Below are 24,554 nucleotides of genomic sequence, written 5' to 3' on the forward strand. Positions count from 1 at the left end.
CCACCTGGTAAAATCGCTATTATTAAAAAGATAAGAAATAATAAGTATTGATGAGGATGCAGCGATAAGGCAGCCCTTGAGCACTGTTGGTGGGAATGTAAACTGGTACAGTCATTATGGAAAACAGCATGGAGGTTCATGGGAAATAGTATGGAGGTTCCTCAAAAAGTAAACCTAAAACTACCATATGATCCACCAGTTCTACTTCTGGGTATTTATCCAAATGAAATGAGAACCCTAATTTGAAAAAGATACATGCAGTCCATGTTCATTGCAGCATTATTTACAACTGCCAAGATATGGAGACAACCTAACTATCCATCAATGGAAGAACGGGTGAAGACAATGTGGTGTATATATAGTCAATGGAATGCAACTCAGACATAAAACTGAGCTCACAGATACAGAGAACAAACTGGTGGTTTGCCAGAGAGGGGGATGGGGTTGTGGTTGTGCAAAATGGGTCAAAAAGTACAAACTCCCAGTTATGAAACAAAGAAGTCATGTGGATGTAATGTACCGCATGGCAACTAGAGTTCATACTGTACTGCATATCTGAAATGTGCTAAGATAGTAAACCTTTTTTTTTAATTGAAGTGTGAGAGTGCAAGTCACTCAGTTTGTGTTCGACTATACAGTCCTGGGAATCCTCCAGGCCAGAATACTGGCGTGGGTAGGTAACCTTTCCCTTCTCTGGGGGACCATCCCAATCCACAGAGCAAAGCCAGGTCTCCCACATTGCAGGCGGATTCTTTACCAGCTGAGCCACCAGGGAAGCCCAAGAATCCTGGCCTGGGTAGCATATCCCTAGAGTGGGTAGTCTATCCCTTCTACAGCAGATCTTCCTAACCCAGGAATTGAACTGGGGTCTCCTGCATTGTAGGTGGATTCTCTACCAGCTGAGCTACCAGAGAAGCTTCCCTTGTGGCTCAGCTGGTAACTGAACCATAGCTCATAATGTTTCAGGTGTACAGCAAAGTGACTCAGTTATGTATCTACCTATATTCTTTTTCAGATTCTTCTCCATTATAGGCTATTACGAGAGTACGTTTCAAAAGCTGTCATTATAAGAAAAAAAACTCTGTAACAATCTATGGCGATGGATGCTAAGTAAATGTACTGTGATTATCACTTCATAGTATATACAAATATGGAATCATTATGTCACACACTGGAAACTAATACAATGTTGCATGTCAATTAAACATCTATTAATGTTTTTAATTGAAGAAAAATGGTAGGAAAACATGAACAATTAGTTCATGGAAGAAGAAATGCAAACGGCCCATAAATGTACAAAAAGATTTTGATCCTCCTTAGTAATAAGGGAAAAAAACAAATCAAGATCACAATGAAATAAATATTTTATACTCAGTAAAACTGAAAAAAATTAGTAAGTCTGATACTATCCAATGATGGTAAGGATATGGTCAGCGAGCCAACATACGCATTGCTGATGATAGAGTATGAACTGACACAAGCACTTTGGAAAACCACTTAGGTCTTATAACATTGAAGTTTAGCATAGTCTATGGGTCCCAAAATTCCACTTTTAGCTTTATACCTGGAATGTGTATACCAAAAGACAAGGATAAAAATGTTCATAGCAACACTGTTCATAATAGCAAAAATCAAAATAAATATTCATAAACTGAAAACAATATGGATTCATATATTGAGGTATACGAATATAATGGAATAGTATGTAGCAGTAAAAGCAGATGGTCTTATCTATACCCAGTAACATGGCTCAAACTTAGAAACACAACGTTAACTACAAAAAACAAGTCCTAGAAGATGACATAGAGCGTGACGCCATTCTTGTAAAATTAAAACCCTAGTAAAATTTAGTGATACATATGTGACCTAAAAATAACCAAAAAATATATTTTTGAAAAAGCAACGAATAAACAAAAACAACAAAAATGAATTAACCATCACCCCTGGGAGGACAGGCACAGCCGTGAGAGATTCAAGTTCTTAAGTCAGTGGTGGGTTCACTATGTACTCACTGTATGAATGTACTTCATAATTTTCCTATGCTTCATATAATCTTTTGTAGTCTTAGTACATTTAAGGCTGCTTCAAATACATTATAAAGGGACTTCCCTGCTGGTCCAGGGGCTAGGACTCCACACTCCCAAAGCAGGGGCCCAGGGTCAATCCTTGGTCAGAAAACTGGATCCCACATGCAAGCAACTAAGAGCTTGCATGCCTCAGCTAAGACTCAGTGCAGGTAAGTAGATAAATATATATAAAATACATTATCAGAACAGCTAACAGAATTAGAGCGTGCTTTAGTATTTCATCAGAAAGACACACGTAAATAAGTCTTAAATAACTTGACTATATAAAAAAAGAAATACAAGTGCAAATTTAGTTCTATTCACCTCTTGCTAACTCCTTACTAAGGTATTACTGTTTATAATTTTGATAACGTTGAAATGAGAGGAGTTGTAGAAATAGCAACATATGGAGTATATTTCCTTATAAAAACCAGGAAGCCTATTTTTCTATTTGTTTTTTCTTACATCATTCACAAACATTAACTATACAGAAAATTTGCATAATATAAAAATCATTTTGATGCCCTGCATCATTCGCACACTAGTAGAATATTTGTGTATAAACTCAGGAAAGACAGTGACTTTTTTTTTCATTTGTATTCTTTGGCATAAAACTGACAATAAATACTTGCTAAATGCCTGGATCAATATTTGACCAATGAATCACTACAGGATTCCAAAACAGTCTCTGGTGATGTAACCACCAGCCTCCCTGTCTAAAGACAGCATTACAGTGCCTTCTTCTGGTTCCGCTTCGTAATGAAAGTAAAGCAAAGCAGCCTACTTTGCTGAATGTCATATTAAGATAGAAATTAATCACACTGGAATCATCCATAGTAATATAATTAACAAATCAGCTGCAACTTTTAAGGAGGATATGATTCTGTAACAACCATTCTTTTACTTTCTGAATTTAACTCATCAGTACAAAGTCAGGAGAATTTTACAAGCTTCAAAGTCTGGTTCTTGCCCTTAATCTAAGTAAAAACTACTAAAAAGAAGTTAAGTCTTTTAAAGTCATAAATGATCCCTTAGAAGAAATCCTAAATATGCCCTTACAGAGAAGATGGTATACCTTTTCTCAAATACATTAGTAATTTAAATATGTTGCTATGTATCTTTATAGTTTTTTCACTGAATAGCATAGATCCTAATGAAGAACTAAATAGAATTACATTTCACTCAAAATGATATATGGTCTATAGTAAATAACACAGCCACAGTCTTCTAATAGTTGGCAGAGTACAATACAAACTCTAATATATAAATTACAATATAAACTCACCTCTAATATATGTTATATATTTTAATTCATATGTGCTTAAAATATATAACTATAATGAATGTCTTCTATTTCAAGTATAAATTAAAGACCCCCATTTATAAAACCCAGGTCCTAAGAAGAACCACTTCAACTGATATTAAAAATGCAATTCTATTTCTAAAGTTCAGCAGTGACAATAAGTTCACCTGAGTCAACATCTAAATACATGAGGTAATTAAAGTAACTGAAAAATGCATTAAAAATATCTACCAGGTATCATAAGTAAGGCTGAACAAGAAAACGAAAACGTTTTGGGATGCGTATACTTTTTTCTACTTCAAAAAACTTGTTTTAATTTTTTGTTATGTATTGGGGGATAGCCAATTAATGCTGTGGTAGTTTTAGGTGAACAGCGAAGGGTCTACTTTAAAATTTTACTACTCTAATAATGCCATGAACTACTCAATACTATGAATTGTTACAATTAGAATAAAAATGGAATTTTAGCATATTACTTTAAATTACCTCTCTCTTTAGAAAACAGAATTATAAACGTACTATATCCATTATCAGAGACAAACAGGGACTGATCTAGACCGAAGCGCTTTGCCATTATCTCGCTGGGTCCCCTTCTTCAACCAGTGAGGAAAACGAGCCCCAAAGCAGTCAACTGACTTGCAGCAGTCACACAATTATTTAGGAATAAATACGAAAACTTCCTGAATCAATATAATTTCCATGTGGGTTTTGAACAAAGTTAAAACCTTTGATTTATAATGCAGCAATGTTTTAATTGTTTGGTTATACTTAATTCAGTGAAATGATAGCTTTATTCTGATTTTTGAAAATCAGAAGATGGCTACTAAACTAGTAACCAATTCTAACTCCTTGGGTATACTTAAGATCTTAGCTTCAGACTCTTCATCTACAAAAATTAATGCTTTATTTAAATGATCTCTGAAGTTTCATTCACATCAGTACGTTTAATATGTCACAAAGCTTTGAAAATTACGTATTCACAGGTCTAACTCTCCTACTAGTATACAATGATCCTTAAAGCCAAGGCACATGTTTTATTCATTGTGTATTCCTCAAAGCTAGCACCATATCTAGTCAAAAACAGATTTTTTTAAAACATAAATTTAAAGGATGTAGTTTCTAAATCCCTAGATAAAACAGGCTTCACTTATGAAATTACCAAAGTAAAAATAATTTTTTTCATAACCAGATATCTATTACATAAAAGTTCTGACAAAAATAAAACCGTATTTCTCACTTCATATGGCAGTGACTTTGTTACACCTTGTCCAGCCTCAAAGTAGTCTGATCTGTGCTTTGTGATGATTGTAGAAAGGATACTATAAAAAAACATTAATTCATGATTTAGGAATTATGAATTTATAAATGGTCAATTAGATAACTAAGTAAATAATCCATCTTTAGATAATTAAGATGTAAGTACACAAACACCATTAATCTCAGAGGGACACTGACAACAGATGGGTACTGACTGACCATTTATAGTCTTTCTATTTCAATGCCTGGAAACAAAGTAGAAGACTCAATAATCAAACGGAAATACCATATACCTTTTATAAGTACACATCAAAATATTATCACGTCTGCAAATATGCCATTCAAACTTTAACTACTTACTTGATGGCCCAAGGACATCTTTGCTATCACCAAGAAGCTTTTAATGCAGGATAATTGAGCAGCAAACAAATAGAATCCAAACCAGGAAGAAGCAAAGTGTATCAGGATTGAAGCAGCAGTGAAACAAAAGGACAAGGAAAATAGCATTAGTTTATAAGTGGAAAGCACATGCTAATAATCATAATTTGCAAGGAATTTTCTTTTTCACACATAAAAAGACCCTGTCTTAGGCATTATCTAATGTCTGTTCTAATTTTGGAAAATGAAAGTAGAAAGAGAAAAATGAAATCACTCAAGTATTTTGTTTTGAAAATTACTCAAGTGAAAAATTACTTCCAATTACGATTCAAGGTATGGGTTAGGAGTGATTAAAAAATTATTTAGAAATGCAAAGGATAGCCAAAAGTTATTCATCCTTTAAATTCAAATGGTATAAAAATATATAACACTCATGCACTATTAAATATTAGTTCTGCATGTCATGAAAACACTTAACACTATGTAGAAATTCAGTCTGTTTGTTCTACAAAAAGAAAGAAGGAGTTTACTGAGCACTTAAGTCAAGCATTGTGCAAAGAGCTTTTATAGAGACATCAACAAAGCAGCAAAAACCAAAGAGAAGAACAATCAAGTTAAGTTAGACAAAACTTTCCTAGGACCCACTATTATCAAGCATAGCATCTAGAGCTACTAGTCTCCCGGGCAGATAGAAGATCAAATTCTTGAACGATTAACTTGCAATCAACCAAAAGAAACAGGAAAAATTGCTGACTGTTTATCTAGTAACTATTTTAATAAACAATATGACACTACACATCACCCACAGACAAGTGTTTTGGTCTCCCTTGGCAGGAAAAGAGTCCTTAGTTCTCTTCCCTTCATGGATCTGTATCAGAACTAAAGCAACAACAAAAACAAATAATTCCCACTGATGACATTATTGTTTGGTCTTATTTAAAGGAAATGGGGAGTCTTACTTAACTGGTTTGGCATTCACCCTTCAAAAAAGTTGCAGTTGTTTGCTTTGGGTTTGTGTTTCCCAGAGGGAAAATAAGCTTGGCCCTGTTACTTCCTAAGTGAAGCTTATTTCACAATACGTAAAATTATGTTCTAATTCCTCTAAAAGCATTTGCTTTATTTATTTTTCGGTAGCTGCCCCTTTAAGCTCATTCTTCTACAAATGCATTTCAGTTTCACTGATAAAACTAAAAAAAAAAAAAAAAAAAAAATACAGTTTTAGGGACAATGAAGTAATTGTGCTCAAATCCTTATTACTGAAATGGCCATGTTATTATAGCTAGCAAGCATGTGGAAAGAGATTAAAACATTTGTGGCAGGCAACTTCTAAAATGACCCTAGTGATCCCCACTTTTTGGTGTATAATTCCTTCTCTTTGAGCATACACTGGATGTGCTGAATTGCTTCTAATAAAGAGAATACGGCAGAAGTGATAATGTCATTTCCAAAATTAGACTGTAACAAGACTATAACTTCCCTTTTGTTTGGGGTCTCTTTCTCTCCTCTCACTCTCCCCAAGACAGATCATCTTGGGGAAAACCAGCCACTGAGTCATGAGGCAATCGTGCAGAAAAGCCCAAAAAGGAAAGGAACTGAGGTCTGCCGACCAGCCTTCAGTGAGCCTGAAGGTGGCTCTTCCATCTCCCCTGACACCCTCAGCAGCAGCTCCTTCCCCAGTCCACTGACCATATGAAAGGTTTTGAACTAGAGACAGCCAGATTCTCTCAGATTCCTTACTCACAGAAACTGTAAGGTATTAAATGCCTGTTTTCTACCACTTAACCTAGGGATGATTTGTTACATACCAATAAATAACTAAGACAATACTTTGGAAAATTGAAGGAGGTTAGGAAACTCACAGAGACAACTATGGCATACTTTACAAATGCTTCACAGGCATCTTTGGAAAAATCCTCCTGTATTGATACAAATAATTGTCAGCTTCCTTAGACTGACCTAAAGGAAACTTTAGGTAACTTCCTAAAGGAAAGCAATGGTTTCCTAAAGGTAACTTCCTAAAGGAAAGCAATGGTTCTAACCATATATACTTAGTCAAGAGTATTTAATTTCACAGGGCCAGTCACATTTGACGTTCTCAAGCTGGTCTTCTACTTAGGATAAAAGATTAAGTTCAATTTCATTGCAGAGCTGTATATAATTCTTAAATTATGTTGATTAAAAGCACTATGTCATCTGTGCAGCTGTACACCTTGCATTTTTACTAGCAGAAAAAAACCCTTAGCATATAAGCAACTTCTAAACAACTTATTTCAAAGTATGTTTTCTACAGTATTTGCTCAGGCATATCTGTGTCATATAAACCCGATTCTACTGGATTAACTCAGTATTTTTTGCAGACTGAGGCAAATCAAAGTAAACACTCTCTACTCTTATCATTGATCTATCATCTATCCATGGATCCACCCACCCAAATATTCATTCAGTACCTACTATACAGACAGGTATCATTTTAGGCACTGAGGAATAGAGCAGTGGACAACAAAAATTCTGCCCTTGTGGCAGTTACGTCTAGTGGGAAAGATAAAACAGTAACATAATAAACAAGTAAAATTTTGTTGTATATTATATAGTATAAACACTAAGGAAAAATAAGCAGAAAATGAAGACATATAAAATGTTAGAGAGAGGGCGTTAAAGTTTTAGATAGGGTGGCCTAAGGAGGCTTCACTACGAAGTTAACTGAATAAAATAAGGAAACGTCCCATAAAGACATAAAGGAGCAGAGTACTCCAGGGAGCAGGAAGATCAAGATTAGAGCAGAGGACTTGGATAGGAGCAAGTCTGGAGAACAGCGAAAAGGTCAGAGGACTGGAATACAATGCAAGCAGGAGAGCGGTGGATGAAGCCAAAAGAAGTAAAGAGTTGCAGGACTTTATGGCACCTAGTCAAGACTTTTGTTTTATTCTGGATGAGCTGGGAAGCCACTGGATGGTTCTGAGAAAAGCAGTAACATATATGAGAACGTTATAACAGGACTGCTCCAGCTGCTGGGTTGAGAACAGATCAGAGGGATGAGGGTATTATCAGTTCAGAAGTTACAGCAATATTATAGGGGAGAGATGATGGAAACTTGGACCAAGATGGGAAAAGTGAGAGGGACGAGAAGTAGTTAAATTCTAAATATATTTTGAAGATGAAGTCAACAGAATTTCCAAATAGGCCAAGTATGAGGTAAAAGAAAAAAGGAATCAAAATGAAGTCAAGCGTTGGACTTTGAGCACCTGGAAGGATGGAACTGCCGTCATCTGAGATGGAAAAGACAGTAAGACAAGCTCATTTACAGGGAGAAATGTAACTACAATCATCCCTTGGTATCCAGAGAGAACTGGTTCCAAGATATCCCCCACCCCCACCCCAGGGCAATACCAAAATCTGTGGATGCTCAAGTCCCTTATTTAAAATGGTGCAATATTTGCATATAACCCATGTACATGCTCCTATATACTTTATATCACCTCTAGGTTACTTATAATATCCAATACAAAGTTAATACTAAGTAAATAGTAGTAAATACAATGAAAACACTACAAATCCCACAGACGGAGGAGCCTGGTAGGCTGCAGTCCATGGGGTCGCTAGGAGTCGGACACGACTGAGCGACTTCACTTTGACTTTTCACTTTCATGCATTGGAGAAGGAAATGGCAACCCACTCCAGTGTTCTTGCCTGGAGAATCCCAGGGATGGGGGAGCCTGCTGGGCTGCCGTCTATGGGGTCGCACAGAGTCGGACATGACTGAAGCAACTTAGCAGCAGCAGCAGCATGTGGCAACTTCAAGTTTTAATTCTGGGACTTTCTGGAATTTTTTTCCCCAAATGTTTTCCATCTGCAGATGGCTGGATCCATGGATGCAGAACCCTCAGTTTTATATGGAGGGCCAACTGTCTCTCAGTTTGGAACAGGTTAAGTTTAAAATGTCTGTCAGACATCCAAGTCAAAATATCAAGTAGGCAGCTGGACATGCAGACCTGCATGAACATGTATGTGTACAGGGAATGCTTTAGGCTGGTAAGGAAATAGTATAAATTATGGTATGTGTGAGAGTTAGGGTATATGATCGGAATGGCTTCATCACAGGAGATTAAAAAATACTCCAGAAACAGGCACCAGAAAACATATATTTTAATGGAACAACAATAGAGCCAAGAGTTACTCTGAAATATTACAAACAGAAGCAGAAGACACAAGAAGACACTTAATCACTTCATCACTTCCCAGAAGGATGTGATGTAGATAAAAAGGCACTAAATTGAGACGCAAGTGAAATCATCTCTCAGAATTGTTTGCAAGTGACGCTAATTGGGAAACGAGATCTTATTAAAGATTACATATTAATTTTACCAAGTAACTGACATAACTGAAGACTTCTACGCACCACTGGCCTACACACTACACTTCTTATTCTTACTGCTTTTAGGACTTGGGCTTACTTTGTGCAGTTCCATGTTGTGTAACACACAAATAAAGACAATATGAAGATACTGATGTTGAAATGCTCTGTACAAGTACCTTTTACAGATGGCTAACAAATACATGAAAAGATGCCCAACATCACTCATTATCAGAGAAATGCAAATCAAAACCACTATGAGGTACCATTTCACGCCAGTCAGAATGGCTGCGATCCAAAAGTCTACAAGCAATAAATGCTGGAGAGGGTGTGGAGAAAAGGGAACCCCCTTACACTGTTGGTGGGAATGCAAACTAACACAGCTACTATGGAGAACAGTGTGGAGATTCCTTAAAAAACTGGAAATAGAACTGCATAATGACCCAGCAATCCCACTACTGGGCATACACACCGACGAAACCAGAATTGAAAGAGACACGTGTACCCCAATGTTCATCGCAGCACTGTTTATAATAGCCAGGGCATGGAAGCAACCTAGATGTCCATCAGTAGATGAATGGATAAGAAAGCTATGGTACATATACACAATGGAGTATTACTCAGCCATTATAAAGAATACATTTGAATCAGTTCTAATGACGTGGATGAAACTGGAGCTTATTATACAGAGTGAAGTAAGCCAGAAAGAAAAACACCAATACAGTATACTAACACATATATACGGAATTTAGAAAGATGGTAACGATAACCCTGTATGCGAGACAGCAAAAGAGACACAGATGTATAGAACAGTCTTTTGGACTCTGTGGGAGAGGGTGAGGGTGGGATGATTTGGGAGAATGGCATTGAAACATGTATAATATCATATAAGAAAAGAATCACCAGTCCAGGTTCGATGCATGATACAGGATGCTCGGGGCTGGTGCACTGGGATGACCCAGAGGGATGGTATGGGGAGGGAGGAGGGAGAGGGGTTCAGGATGGGGAACACGTGTACACCCGTGGCGGATTCATGTTGATGTATGTCAAAACCAATACAATATTGTAAAGTAATTAGCCCTCAATTAAAATAAATTTATATTAAAAAATAAAATAAAATAAAAAACTAGCCACTCTTCTTGGCTTTTGTTAAGAGAACCAAAATACTACTAAAATTTCAAAAAATCCAGGAACTTCTCAGCTTGTTCAGAAAAAGACCACTAAGGTATGATAGAACAATGTCCTCTCTCTGAGCAGCTCAGCATGTTTACCATCATCCTCTGAACAATGTCCACAGTCATCATCTCAATTTTTTTTATCATTTAAATAAATCTCTACTTCAGCAGAAAGCATGAGCTGACAAATAATAAAAGAGTAAAATGCCTAGAATTTTTTAACTTAGAATTCATTAGTATATTGTATACATAGTATATACTAACAGTATTTTAAAGAATGAAATATAGCTATTATCTAAATCTTTACTGATTTTAGCTTTAAAATTTCAGGAAAAGAGCATAATGCAAAAAATGTGATTTTATTTTAAAATATTTCTAAGTATTTGCCATGTCATCCATAATTAGCATAAAACTTAGGATCTTTAAGAAAGATAAAGGGAGAAGTAGAAACTCCTAATGGTGCCCTTCATTCTGAGAAACCCCTCAGTCCTAAACTATCTAGGACAGATGGCCACTGTCTGTGTATATAACACAGAAACAATACCAGGGGATCTATGCCTTGATTCCATTGCCTTTAGCACAGCAACTCCCCCTTTTATCGATTTGACTTAAGTTTGCCTGGAAAATCCCATGGACAGAGGAACCTGGCAGGCAACAGTCCATGGGTCGCAAAAGAATCAAACATGACTTAGCGACTAAACAACAAACAACAAAAAAATCTGTTGAGCTTAAGAGAAAGTCCAAATAGCTTATCAACCACTGATATGAGCAGAGTTCAAAATAAACTCGCAGGCAGATGGCACCTCTTTCCCCAATACTGCTGATCAAGCTGTACTCTTGAAGATTGCAGAAGCGATCCTGCTCCCAGATTCTGGGATTCTGGGCTCCCAGAAGCCACAATTCTAAAGAAGGGTTATATAAAGCATCTTAAGACTGCTCTCCTTGGCGTTATCTTCAGCTCTTAGAGTAAGCAACTTTAGTGAGGAATATACTATGCAGCTGAAATCTTTTTGTCCTATAAACAGGACTCATTACACTTAAAATGAACTTTTTCATATTCCTACAATCATCTGCAAAACACACATGTTCACATTTCATTCCTGAGTTTTGCAGGAGAGATTTTAAAGGAGTATTTTTCTGGGACTAGAGTTTATCACTGTTAGAGAATATGATCCAATCTGCCAGGCAGTTAGTTGCATTTTTGATACGGCAATTCCACTACTAGGAATGTATACTAAGATGATCATTCAAAATGTTTAAAAAGATGTGTTCAAAGATATTTATCACATCATTTATAGTAAATGATATACTTAAAACATGGAATTAAATAAATGATAATATATTCACATAATAAAATACTATGTAGTCATTATAGTTTGGTTTTATTTTTTCAGGGACTGAAAAACATCCATTACATATTGGCTTTTAAAAGTAGGTTATATTGAATCACTTTGTTGTATGGCAGAAATTAACACAACACTGTAAATGAACTATACTTTAGTTAAAATAAATTTTTCTTAAAGTACTGATATAGAATTTGTATGCTATGACCCCACTTTTATAAAATTTTATGTGTAAGATATACACGTGAATACACTTAAAAGTGAAAGTCGCTCAGTCGTGTCTGACTCTTTGCAACCCCCATGGCCTATACAGTCCATGGAATTCTCCAGGCCAGGATACTGGAGTGGGTATCCTTTCCCTTCTCCAGGGCATCTTCCCAATTCAGGGATCAAACCTAGATCTCCCGCATTGCAGCCAGATTCTTTACCAGCTGAGTCACAAGGGAAGCCCAAGAATACTGGAGTGTGCAGTCTATACTTTCTCCAGTGGATCTTACCAATGCAGGGATCAAACCAGGGTCTCCTGCACTGCAGGTGGATTATTTACCAACTGAGCTATTGGAGAAGCCCTGATAGCTGAGCACTTAAGAAAGAGGCCACCAAAATAATAACAGTGGTTATCTCTAGAAAATAAATTTTATTTACTATATTTTTCTTTATTGTTTAATTATGCCACATTGTTATATATTATTTTTATAATAAAAAAAGATGAAATGTATTAACATATTGGGCAAATGAAAATGCAATTTTTAAAGTAAGCTTTTCAATTTACATTAGCTACTTTTTGTACTAACAGAATCATCTAAGATTAAACATAGAAGAAAATACATTTTAAGAATTAACTTGAAACCCTAAAAAAAAAAACCAAAAATGTTAACATTTTGAACATGGCACCATGTATTACTCACTGTCTCTTGAACTTCAGCAACTTTTGAACATGGCAAGATCTAAAAAAAAAGACAAATTTTCTCAGGAGTGATTTAACTTTGTATACCTGAATCTGAATCTGGAGAGCACTCACAGTTTATAGAAGGAATTAAGTGCTTCATTAGTCATTTAAAAAGTGGCCAAAAAAAAAAAAAAAAAAAAAGATCAATAGTATGTTTACACTGAAACTAAACCTTTGAAAAAAATGTCCAAGACGTCAGGAAATTACAGAAAGAAAGTGAAGTCGCTCAGTCATTGTCCAGCTCTTTGCGACCCCATGGACTGTAGCCCACCAGGCTCCTCCATCCATGGAATTTTCTAGGCAAAAGTACTGGAGTGGGTTGCCATTTCCTTCCCCAGGGGATCTTCCCAACCCGGGGATCGAACCCGGGTCTCCCGCATGGCGGGCTTTTACCGTCTGAGCCACCAGGGAATCCCCTGGTGGATTCCCAGGAAATTACAGTCAACCTACCAATCTGTCAAGTCTTCTCTGGCATGTTTTGGGGCTTTTTCACAATTCTTAAACTCCTTGCATATATTTAATTATATCAGCCTTTCCACCACACAAGCCCTCTCTTCCTTTAGTTTCTAAAACACTCCACTGTTCTGGCTTCCTTTCTCCTAATTTCCCACCTCCATTCTGTCCTTCCACTCAATAAAACATGTGGGCTTCACCAATGCTCAGTCCTCAACTATCTGTTCTTTTCTATATGCTCTCTTACTGCAGGTTCCAGTCATATTCAAGGCTCATTTGCTACCTTTACTCAGACAACTTCCAAGTTTCTTCTTCAGACCTAGCCTATTTCCAAAACCTTATCCTAAAACATTGCTTACCTGTACGTTCAGACATTATTGCAAATTAACTTCTGGTTCTAAAATTCTGTTAACAAACTTTAGTATCTCCAGATCCCTCTATGCTCCTAGAAATTGCCAAAGACTCCAAAGAGTTGCTGTTTATATGGATTATACCTATTCATATTTGCTGAATTAGAAATTAAAGGTGAGAAATTCACTATCTTTGCTAGCTCATCACGGGCAAGTCACAGTGATAAGCCAAGTTGATAGTATACATACTTTCCCATAATCGTGTGGTGAAATGCCATTTTACCTCTGTAGTCTCCTCCCCAAAACCCAGTCTAATCATGAGAAAAGTATCAGACAAATCCCAGTTGAGTGACACTGCAAAATATCTGACTAGTACTCCTCAAAAATGTCAAGATTATCAAAAACAAGTCTAAGAAATTTTAACTGCTAAGAGGACCTTATGGAGATGTGATGACTAAACGTAAAGTGCTACCTGATGGGATTCACACACAGAAAAAGAATATTAGGTAAAAACTAAGGAAATCTGAAACAAAGAGCAAAGTATGGACCTCAGGTAATAATGTATCAGGATGGATTCATTAATTGTATCAAATGTCCCATTCTAGTATGTTAATAATAGAGGAAGGAAACTGAGTACAAGCTGTATGGAATTCTTTAGGTTCACAAGTTTTCTGTAAGCCTAAAACTCTTATAAGAAAACGAAGCTTATTTAAATTAAAAAACCACTGCTTAGGAAAAAAATTAAACTAAGAAAATTTGAAAACACAAGAATACACAAGCATACACTCCATTAGCCGGCAGAGCAATGACATTACACTTTATGCGGTCTTAGGTAAAAAGTGCACTAGACGTTCACGAGAAAGAGAAACAAAGCAAACAACATCAAGCACCATGGCATTACTACACAAATAATCCAGACCTCACAGACCTCTGAAAAGATCTTGAGTTCCACAGTCCTGGGAACGCGCTGAGAAAATCTCCAAACATAATGGAAATACAAAAGATTTCTGACTTGGAATTTCTTCTACTTTTTCAAAGTTAACCCTTTCTCCAATTTAGCTCCCCAAACTTATTAGAGTCCCACCATATACCTGGAAAATGTTTACATTATTCAACTTATAAGAGAATCAAGGATAACGTTTAAAAGTCAAAAAAAAAAAAAAAAAAAGGAAGACATACTAAGAATCTAAGCACTCAAACAATAGAAAATACTGAGTAATATTTTCCCACTTGGGCAGTTCAAACATTACAAATATTTAAGTGTATTTAAGTACTGCTATTAATTTATGCTCCTATTGAATTAACAGATCTAAGTGATGATCATCAATGGCCATAAAATTTTTTTAAATTACTGATACATAAGTTTGTATGCTATGACCCCACTTATAAAATCTCATGCATAAGATATACTCATTAACACATTTAGGAAAGAGGCCTCCAAAATAATAACAGTGGTTACCTCTAGAAAATTAATTTTATTATATTTTTCTTTATTGCTTAAATATGCCACACTGGCATGTATTATTTTTATAGTCAAAAAAGATTAAATGTATTTACATATTGCTGCTAAGTCACTTCAGTTGTGTCCGACTCTGTGCGACTCCATAGACGGCAGCCCACCAGGCTCCCCCGTCCCTGGGATTCTCCAGGCAAGAACACTGGAGTGGGTTGCCATTTCCTTCTCCAATGCAGGAAAGTGAAAAGTGAAAGTGAAGTCGCTCAGTCGTGTCCGACTCTTAGCGACCCCATGGACTGCAGCCTTCCAGGCTCCTCCGTCCATGGGATTTTCCAGGCAGGAGTACTGGAGTGGGGTGCCATTTACATATTAGGCAAATGAAAATGGATTATATGCCTCCTGATGGCCATACACAACACCATCGATGAATTAATTTTGTTAAAAAAAAACTGAACCTGAATCTGAGCAAGCCTCAGGTTAAAACTGTCTACTGACCAATTTGCAAGAAATATAAGTAACTGAGGAACACATTAAATAATGATCATGGCAGAGAATCCAGATTGTGGGAAACCTACAGGACAGCTACCTTATTTCTTCAGTAAATTGAAAATAAAAATTAAAACTGAAAAGGAAAAATCAAAAACAGATGCAGGAGAAACTGAAAAGATTTTAAAAAGACAAAGTGACTTATCAACCAAGCCCAATACAAAGACAATAAAACTAAATTTAAGCAATAACTAAATATTTCATATCAAAGAATTACTCTTTTTTTAGAGTAAGAATGGTATTTATGGTTAAAGTTTTAAAGAAAAGTCTTTATATTTTAGAGATTATACTGAAATACTTATGAATAAAATGATGCATATGGGATTTTCTCAAAAAAAAAATATCAGGTGGGAAGGCAGGACTATACATGAACAAGACTGACCTGAACTAACAATGCTGAAGATGAGTGACGGGTACATGAGGGTTCATGATACTAGTTTATCTTATTTTTTAAACACGTTTGAGGGCGCTCCCTACTGGCCCAGCGGTGAGGACTCCGCCTGCCGGTGCAGGGCACATGGGCTCCGTCCCTGGTCCGAGAAGATCCCACACGCCATGGGGCAGCTAAGCCCACGGACCTCAGTTACTGAAGCCCAGGCGCCCTAGAGCCCATCCTCTGCAACAAGAGAAGCCACCGCAATGAGCAGCTCACACTGCAGCCAGAGAGCAGCCCCCATCTCCACACCTAGGGAAAGCCCTCATGCGGCAAGGGAGACCCAGCACAGCCAAATATGCACACATGCATTCAAAACTTCACATAATAGAGACTGCAAGGAAGGTCTCTATTATCATTCTTGCACGTATAATTAAACTGTTATAGTTAGCAAATGGTTATTAGGAAGGTGAAGCTATTTTCATATAAAAGACAATGAGTATGTAGGTAATACATTGGTGACTAAAATGTCTAGTTATTTTATTTTACATAAGAAGATCTCTGCCACCTAAGAATTTACCTAATTTAGGAGCTTAATCTAACTGGCAATTCCTTAGGTGAGATGCCCCACCAGACTACCTGATTTTGGATTATTTGGCAATAGGGCCCACTTCACTAGGCTGGGATGCACCAGAGGTTAGTACTATGACGATGGTGGGTAGAATAATGGCCTCCCCAAAATGTCCACATCCCAGGAATTCCCTGGCAATCCAGTGGTTAGGACTGTGTACTCACACTGCCAAGGGCTCAATCCCTGGTCAGGAAACTAAAATCCTACAAGCTCAGCTTCCAAAAAAAAAAAAAAAAGATATTAGAATCTGTGACTGTTTAGAAGCCTTAGGATCTGTGAATGTTACTTTACATGAGGCAAAGGACTCTGCAGATGTGATTAAGTTAAAAATCTTGAGATAGAGCAATTACTCTGGATTACCTGAGTGGACCCAAAGTAATTCCAAGGGTCCTGACAAGAAGGAGAGAAGAAGGTGAGTGTAGCAGGAGGTGTGACAACAAAGGCCAGAGGCTGAATGGGAGGAGGAAGCCACAAGTCAATGAAAGACTGCTACCTCCAGGTCTCAACAAAAAGAAACGGACAGTCCCCTCAGAGCCTCCAGAATGAACACAACATCTTGCTTTTGGACTTCTAATATCCAGAGCTCTAAGATAATCGATTACTGCTACTTTAAGACTACATTTGTGGTAACCTGGAGCAGCAAGGGAACCAGCACAATGACTTGAGGTGCCTTCTGAGAAGCGGAGCTTCCTGTAACTACGTGACTTCATGCCGAGGCTGGATGACCTCAGTCAGGGGGTACTGTGGACAGAATCATTACGTTAGACAGACTATTGGACTAAACGATCTCTAACAGTCTCCCACAAAGACTAAGGGGGAGAAGTAGCCACAGGACTCAGAGGTTTGCAAAAGGCTCTGCTGATAGCACAATCTTTGTTAAAGTTGAAAAGAAAAGGCCTCTACGAGGCAATCCTGAAGTATATAAGCATTAGGAAACACTTAGCAGGCAGGTCTCAAAGGGTATTCAAATATTAGATGAGCATATGTACCAAATTTGGTGACCCATTTATTATAGATAAGAAACTTCACAGCCTTTCTCCCTCATTTCCACTTAGGGCTGAGAAGGGGGATCTAATAACAACCAAGTGCCATTGTACAAGAATACTTTATGAGGATTAATTGACATGTGGATACTTTATCATTAGACTTGAATGCATAAATGTCTTAAAGGTCAGTTATTGAGAAACTGTGCACCAAAAATACTGTACTTATAAATCCAGGAGATCTTTCCAATCCAGGGACCAAACCCAGGTCTCCCTCATTGCAGATTGTTTACCATCTGAGATACCAGGGAAGCCCCCAAACGAAAACATACAATATACTAAATCAATAATGGCAATGAAGAAACTAAATTAATGGTACGGCTGACCCTTGAACACGAGGGTGTGAACTATACAGCTCCACTTGCAGGCAGTTCAACACTAAATACTGAAGTGCTACAGATCAGTGGTCTGTTGAATCGCAGATACCAAAGAACCATGGCTCCGTATCAAGTGTCAGACGCTCCACCCCAACCCATCTCCAAACATTCAAGAGTCAACTACATTTAAACAAGAGAAAAAAATAATAACCTTTAAAACCTATGACCTGATCAAAAATAATACTTAATGTTACCAAAAATAGGCAATTTCATTAATTTACATGCCATATACACAAGCTGTATGTTGTTGTCAAATGTTACATATATATAGTAGCCATACTTCTTAGAATATGATTTAAAGTGCTCAGTAAATGCTAATAAAATATCAATTTTACTTTATGAGCACTAAATCATAGTAATCAGTAAAAATTCATCTAGTAAATATAAAACTCTAAGTTTCAGGAAGCTGGGTCATCTGTAGGCCCCTCGAGAAGATACTTACTCATTTACTACATTCTAAGAATTACTGAGCTAAATCATCTTCACCATTCTTTCCACTTCAGAAAACATGTGATTCAAAGTGTCCAATTTAAAGTAGAATCTTAAGAGTTTCTCAAATGAGAATTCCTAATAATACTACAAAGATTTCTACATGTTTTTAAATTTTTATTCTCTTCTAAAAAGTCATTTATATAATCAATTTTTAATACAACAAAAGATCTTGACCTTTAATAGACTTTATAACTTATTTTCCTTTGATAATAGCATAGTATACAAGATAGTCAAAAGACAGGACTTTACTTAATGTAAGGAATTTTTTTAATCTACTTCACTTATTTGGTTTACCTCAATCTATTAATAAATATTTGACCCCTGCATTTAAAGGATTTCTCAGTGGTTAATTTCCAAAGTGTTATGAGTTCTGCCCTTTTACAAAATATTTTAATACATATATTAAATGTAAACGTGTTCAGAAGTATATTTAGTATAAAGATTGAATTCATATTTTTTAGTATTTACTACCTAAGACATAAAACACTACCACAAAAACAGAACTATAAACAATAAATAAGCAAATGAATTTTTTTTAAATAGGAAGCATAATCTCATGTAGGAGAAGAAAACCAAATAAGTGGACACTAAAGTCAACTGAGTCCCAGCTTTCACCACCTTCACTAAGACTACAAGTAGTCTCAATCAGTACCTGTATCTCTCTCTCTTCTAAATCATCTCATATCCTGCGGCTCCAGATTCATCCTGTCCACTTTCATAAAACTATTCAGTGACATACCACTGTCTACAGAATCAAGTTCAAAATCCCTGGTCTGGCACTCAAGACTTCCATAAGTTTGGTCTCTATCTGCCACATTGATCATTATTCTTATAAACAACATTCAGTTCATTTCAGTCGCTCAGTCGTGTCTGACTCTTTGTGACCCCATGGACTGCAGCATATCAGGTCTCTCTGTCCATTACCAACTGCTGGAGTTTACTCAAACCCACGTCCATTGAGTCGGTGATGCCATCCAAACATCTCATCCTCTGTCGTCCCCATCTCCTCCTGCCCTCAATCTTTCTCAGCATCAGGGTCTTTTCAAATGAGTCAGCTCTTCACATCAGGTGAACAAAATATTGGAGTTTCAGCTTCAACATCATTCCTTCCGATGAACACCCAGGACTGATCTCCTTTAGGATGGACTGGTTGATCTCCTTGCAGTCCAAGGGACTCTCAAGAGTCTTCTCCAATCCACAGTTCAAAAGCATTAATTCTTCTTTATAGAAAAAAGCATCAATCTTTCTTTATAGTCCAACTCTCACATCCATACATGACTAGTGGAAAAACCATAGCCTTGACTAGACGGACCTTTCTTGACAAAGTAATGTCTCTGTTTTTAATATGTTGTCTAGGTTGGTCATAACTTTCCTTCCAAGGAATAAACAATATTACCTTCCAATTTCTCTATGCGTTTCCCCTGAATAAACCCTGTGCAATTAATTTCGCTTTTAGCCTTGCCTCTTGCCATCCTCCCTTCCTAGAATGCTCTCCTTGCTCATTTTCAATCCCATGACCCCTATACCCTATTCACAGTTTGTATTCTCTTAAGAAACCTTTTCTAACTACCCCAGTGTACAGCAACCACCCAATTTTCACAACTTGTGTAACTATGCCTTATGTCCCTCATTTGACACTGAGTAAACGCTTATTACTGCCTTATCTATCCATCCCTCTATCTAGTCTTCTCAAAATAAACATAATTCAGACAGACTACATTTTATCTCTCTTAACATCCCCTTCACTGGCCACAGCACTTTGCACAAAGACTGCACTCAAAAGAAGCTAACTAATACTATTTTAAAAATTAGTACACACAATAAGGTTTTATACAACACTGCCACCACATACTGATATGTTGCTTTATATTTTCAAAGAACTTTCTGGTTTCACTAGATCATATTGTCCCTGTCAAGTAGGCAGGATGAGCATTCTTGGTTATGTATTTTTCATTGAAGTAGAATATTTGCCTCAATATTTTAAACAGTAAAAATGAGATTTAGAGAAAGTGCAAATCCCAAATTACTCAACAGCGCAGGACTTTTAAAAATGTGTTTTGTTGCGTCTTCTGCCTCTAAATATTTATCTTTTTGGAGAAAAGGCTGAATATTAATAGTTATATTAACAATAACCATAGTAGCTTTTATTTACGGGGTATTTATAGTGTGCACAGATGTGGAAAAAGGCATTTTATAGATACATTATCTCAATTAAAATCCAAGTAAATATTAAGTAGATAGTACTACTAATCTTTATTTCAAACCTGAGGAGAATTGGAAACCCTGAGAATGTAGCTAAGTGACAGAGCTCAGATTTTAACACACAACCAAGTATCTACAAAGCCCATGTTCTTATCCACCTCTCTTAAATCTAAACTAACTAGCTTAGGCCATGCAGTTCAAAGGTGATATTTCATTAATAGATAACTCAAAGTGGACCTCAAGATTAGTTTCGAATAGAGAAAATTTCAGCAGTTCATACTGAAATCAGTGGTATTACTGTTTCTAAAATAAGCTACAATATTTCACCGAAGAAACAATGAAGAATAAGAAGAAAATTGATCTCATTGCGTTTTAAGTAACTTGCTCTAACCTCTCAATATCAATAGAAATAAGAATAAAAAATGAATAAAACTTTAACAGTACAGTGCAGACATTCTGGTATAGAATTTAATACTATCTACTTAGATACTAAGTTTAAAAAGATAACAATAAATTTTAAGCAATTCTATCCAGAAAGACAGGTATGATGTAATCAACATGTTAGTGGCAAAGGAAAATGTTTAGAGATAGATCTCAGTTGCATCATTTAAGATGTAGCTTTTAGAGAACATAATCAACCTCCCTGAGCCTATTTCCTTGTCTTTAAAAGTGAGGATAAGCAAATATCTACCTTTAATGACTGTTGTGAAGACAGTCTGAAAAAGTGTATACTCAGAAAACAGCAATTGCTATTACTGATATTTATATACATTAACCAAAAGATTTAAAATATTTTAGCCAAAAATAAACCTTCAGGAAGTCCATTAGCTTTAAATAAGAAAATATTTATGATAAAGTAAATAGTATGTTCCAAGAAAGGCTTTCATCTTTTTTTTTTGAAGACAGTAAAAACAAAATAACCTACCATCAGTTTTCCATTTAAAATCGTTACAATAACCTTCTTCATAAACCAAGTTCTGTCCATGTCCATTTTATTCTCTATTAAGAAGCTATCATTTTAAAGTTTAACTTTTTTTGACCATTAAAGAAACAAGTTTGGACCAGAAATTCAGGAAAGGGTGGGACCAAGTTAACGCAAGTAAGCGAAACTGCATTTTGCTGTCAATCATTACTGATCCTACATTGGAGCCTGAACAAAGAACATGCACTAAATTAAAATTCACAAACATCTCAATATAGTAGTGACTTTCAACTTCACAGCAGTATGAAAGAAAAGCTGGCCTCTGCATCATTCCAATATTGTAACTCTGTCAAAGAATCTACCACCTAACAAGCCACAGAGCTATCAGCTGGCTACATTTTACCCACTGGCACCTTGACTTTAGGTAGTACAAACATTTCTAATAAAGAGTCTATAAATCAGTATTTAATGGCATCTTTAAAACTGCAACAGAAAAAATGAAATGATCCTTGAGCAAAATGTCTCTATGCGTGACAAAGCATCATTTAATTTACCCCACTGGTTAATTTTTATTTTTATTTTTTTACTTATTGGAGAAGGTACACTTATAACCACCACCCATACATAAGTGTTTTAATTTCAGAATACAATTCAATCACAGGCAGCAATACTTATTAAATCTTCACACTTCTATAGAAAGAGTATGTATGGCAACATATATTAAGAATTAAATCTTAATTCTTTCATTCTGTCCCCAGCTGCACAATTTAAGATTTCCGGGCATTTAATTTTTTCAATTGTGAATAACCTCTTGATTTCAATAAGACAAAATTTCTTGAGGAAAACATGAACACCAACTATTCTATCAATATATCTTACTATATGGCCAGGAAAACAAGGAAAAAGAGGTAGGAGATAGGGTGGAAGTGGCAGGACACTGGGTTATGCTTCAACAAGCTTTAAACTACCTATAATTTTTATATCAACTTTTTTGGAAGTTCGTTTTAAATACATTTTAAAAATAAAACGATGGCTTAAATCAAACACTTCCCAAGATAGATGGTAGTACCTTATTATGCTGTATTTGAATCACTCACCAAAATTCGGTCAGGTTCTCCATCTGCCAAACTTGCCTCCATAGTGAAAGAAGATAGGCTTACACTTCTCTTCCCATTAATGTTTAGCCATCCTGTAAACTTGGAAATCCTAGAAGAAGAAAACCATACACGTTAGTTCTGGTATAAAACTGTGATAAGTGGAAAATAAAACATCAAGTATATAAGGATGCAGATATCATTTTAGGCTGAGCTTATCAGGAAACATCAATAATGGAGAAACAGATTTTGACGTGGGCCTTCAAGAGTGGTAAAAGTTCAGAAAAAAATGAACGACACTATTCCAAGTGAAGAGGAAAAGCAAGAGCCAGGTTAAATATATGAGACTGTTCAAAATTTGAAAAGACGCCTAAACCTACTTATAATTGAGGAAATAAAATTAGATTCTTTCTCATTATTACATTGGCAAATACTAAAAAGTATGCTACCATCTGATGTTGGCACAAATGTAGGAAAACAGATGTTCTCAAACACTTTTGTGAATAGAATATAAATGGAAACAATTTAGGAGAGGACAATTTAATGAGAGAACATAATATAGAAAAAAACTTTGTGCTTCTGAATGTTTCATTTTTACAATGAACATCTATTATTTTTATACTTATTTTTATTTTTAATAGTGTTAGAATTATGCCTTCACAAGTCTTTTCCTTTGAGCTTTTTAACTAACAAAGCCTCCAAGATGAACTCCTATAGTAATTATATATATCCAGAAGTCTCTAATAATAATTCTTTCTTAAAGCAATTAACAAAATTAAAACTGAGAAATATGTAGATTTCTAGTCATTTCTTGGAGTTCCAAATGATTTTCTTGTTTTTGCAAGTATAAAAAGCTGCAGCGAAATATAAATACAGGACGACCATCCTGTGGATACGAGTCAGCATCTTTCTCCAGCCAACGCTGTCATTGTCCAATGGGTTCACAAAGTTGCCATGGTGGAAGGGATGAAGGTTATACACGGGCTCAGCAGTATGACCCTCCACTTACCAAGACAAATTTGGCTACTGCCACTGCTGAGTGCCAAATCTGCCTGCAACAGAGACCTACACTGGCTCCCCAATATGGCACTGTTCCCTGGGGTGATCAGCCAGCTACCTGTGACAAGTTGGTTACACTGGACTTCTGTCTCCCCTGGTGGCTCAGATGGTAAACAATCTGGCTGCAGCGGGGGAGACTCAGGTTCAATCCCTGGGTCAGGAAGATCCCCTGGAGAAGGGAATGGCAACACACTCCAGTATTCTTGCCTGGAGAATTCTACGGACAGAGGAGCTGGAGCCTGGAGGGCTACAGTCCATGGGGTCACAAAGAGTCAGACAAGACTTGGCAATTAACACACTATCATGGGAGGGGCAGTGCTTTATTCTAGATGAAACAGATACTTACTCTGTATATAGATTTGCCTTTCCTGCACAAAATGCTTCTGCCAAAACTACTATCCACAGACTTACAGAATGCCTTATCTACTTCCTTCTATTCTACAAAGCGCTGCTGATCAAGGAACTCATTTCACAGCGAAAAAAAAAAAAAGGTGTGGCAATGGCCTAGGGAATTCACTGGTTTTACTATAATCTCTATCATCCTAAAACAGCTGGTTTGATAGAACAGTAGCATGACCTTTTGAAGACTCAGCCAGAACACCAGCCAGGTGGCAATACCTTGCACGCCTGGGCAAAGACCCCCCAAAAGTTCCATGTGCTATGAACGTCCAATATATGGTGCTGCTTCTTGCATACCCAAGATTCACAGGTCCAAGAATCAAAGGAGGAAACAA

At 36.5% G+C, this 24,554-nt stretch overlaps 1 protein-coding gene across 7 annotated transcripts in view; it reads right to left on the bottom strand.

Annotated features, from left to right (window-relative positions):
* The window catches only part of OSBPL8 (oxysterol binding protein like 8), a 164,956-nt gene that overhangs the window by 77,749 nt on the left and 62,653 nt on the right, over positions 1–24,554 (bottom strand). For 3 of the 7 annotated variants that reach the window (XM_059886815.1, XM_024992380.2, XM_024992381.2), the window contains 3 exons: positions 22,765–22,873; positions 12,782–12,820; positions 4,987–5,023 (listed from right to left, as the gene is read on the bottom strand). In XM_059886815.1, the coding sequence (XP_059742798.1) occupies positions 4,987–5,023; positions 12,782–12,820; positions 22,765–22,873 (185 nt within the window). The other 4 variants (XM_059886816.1, XM_059886818.1, XM_059886817.1 and 1 more) reach the window with 4 other exon arrangements.

The sequence above is a fragment of the Bos taurus genome, chromosome 5, assembly GCF_002263795.3.
Source record: "Bos taurus isolate L1 Dominette 01449 registration number 42190680 breed Hereford chromosome 5, ARS-UCD2.0, whole genome shotgun sequence".
Classification (NCBI taxonomy): Eukaryota; Metazoa; Chordata; class Mammalia; order Artiodactyla; family Bovidae; genus Bos; species Bos taurus.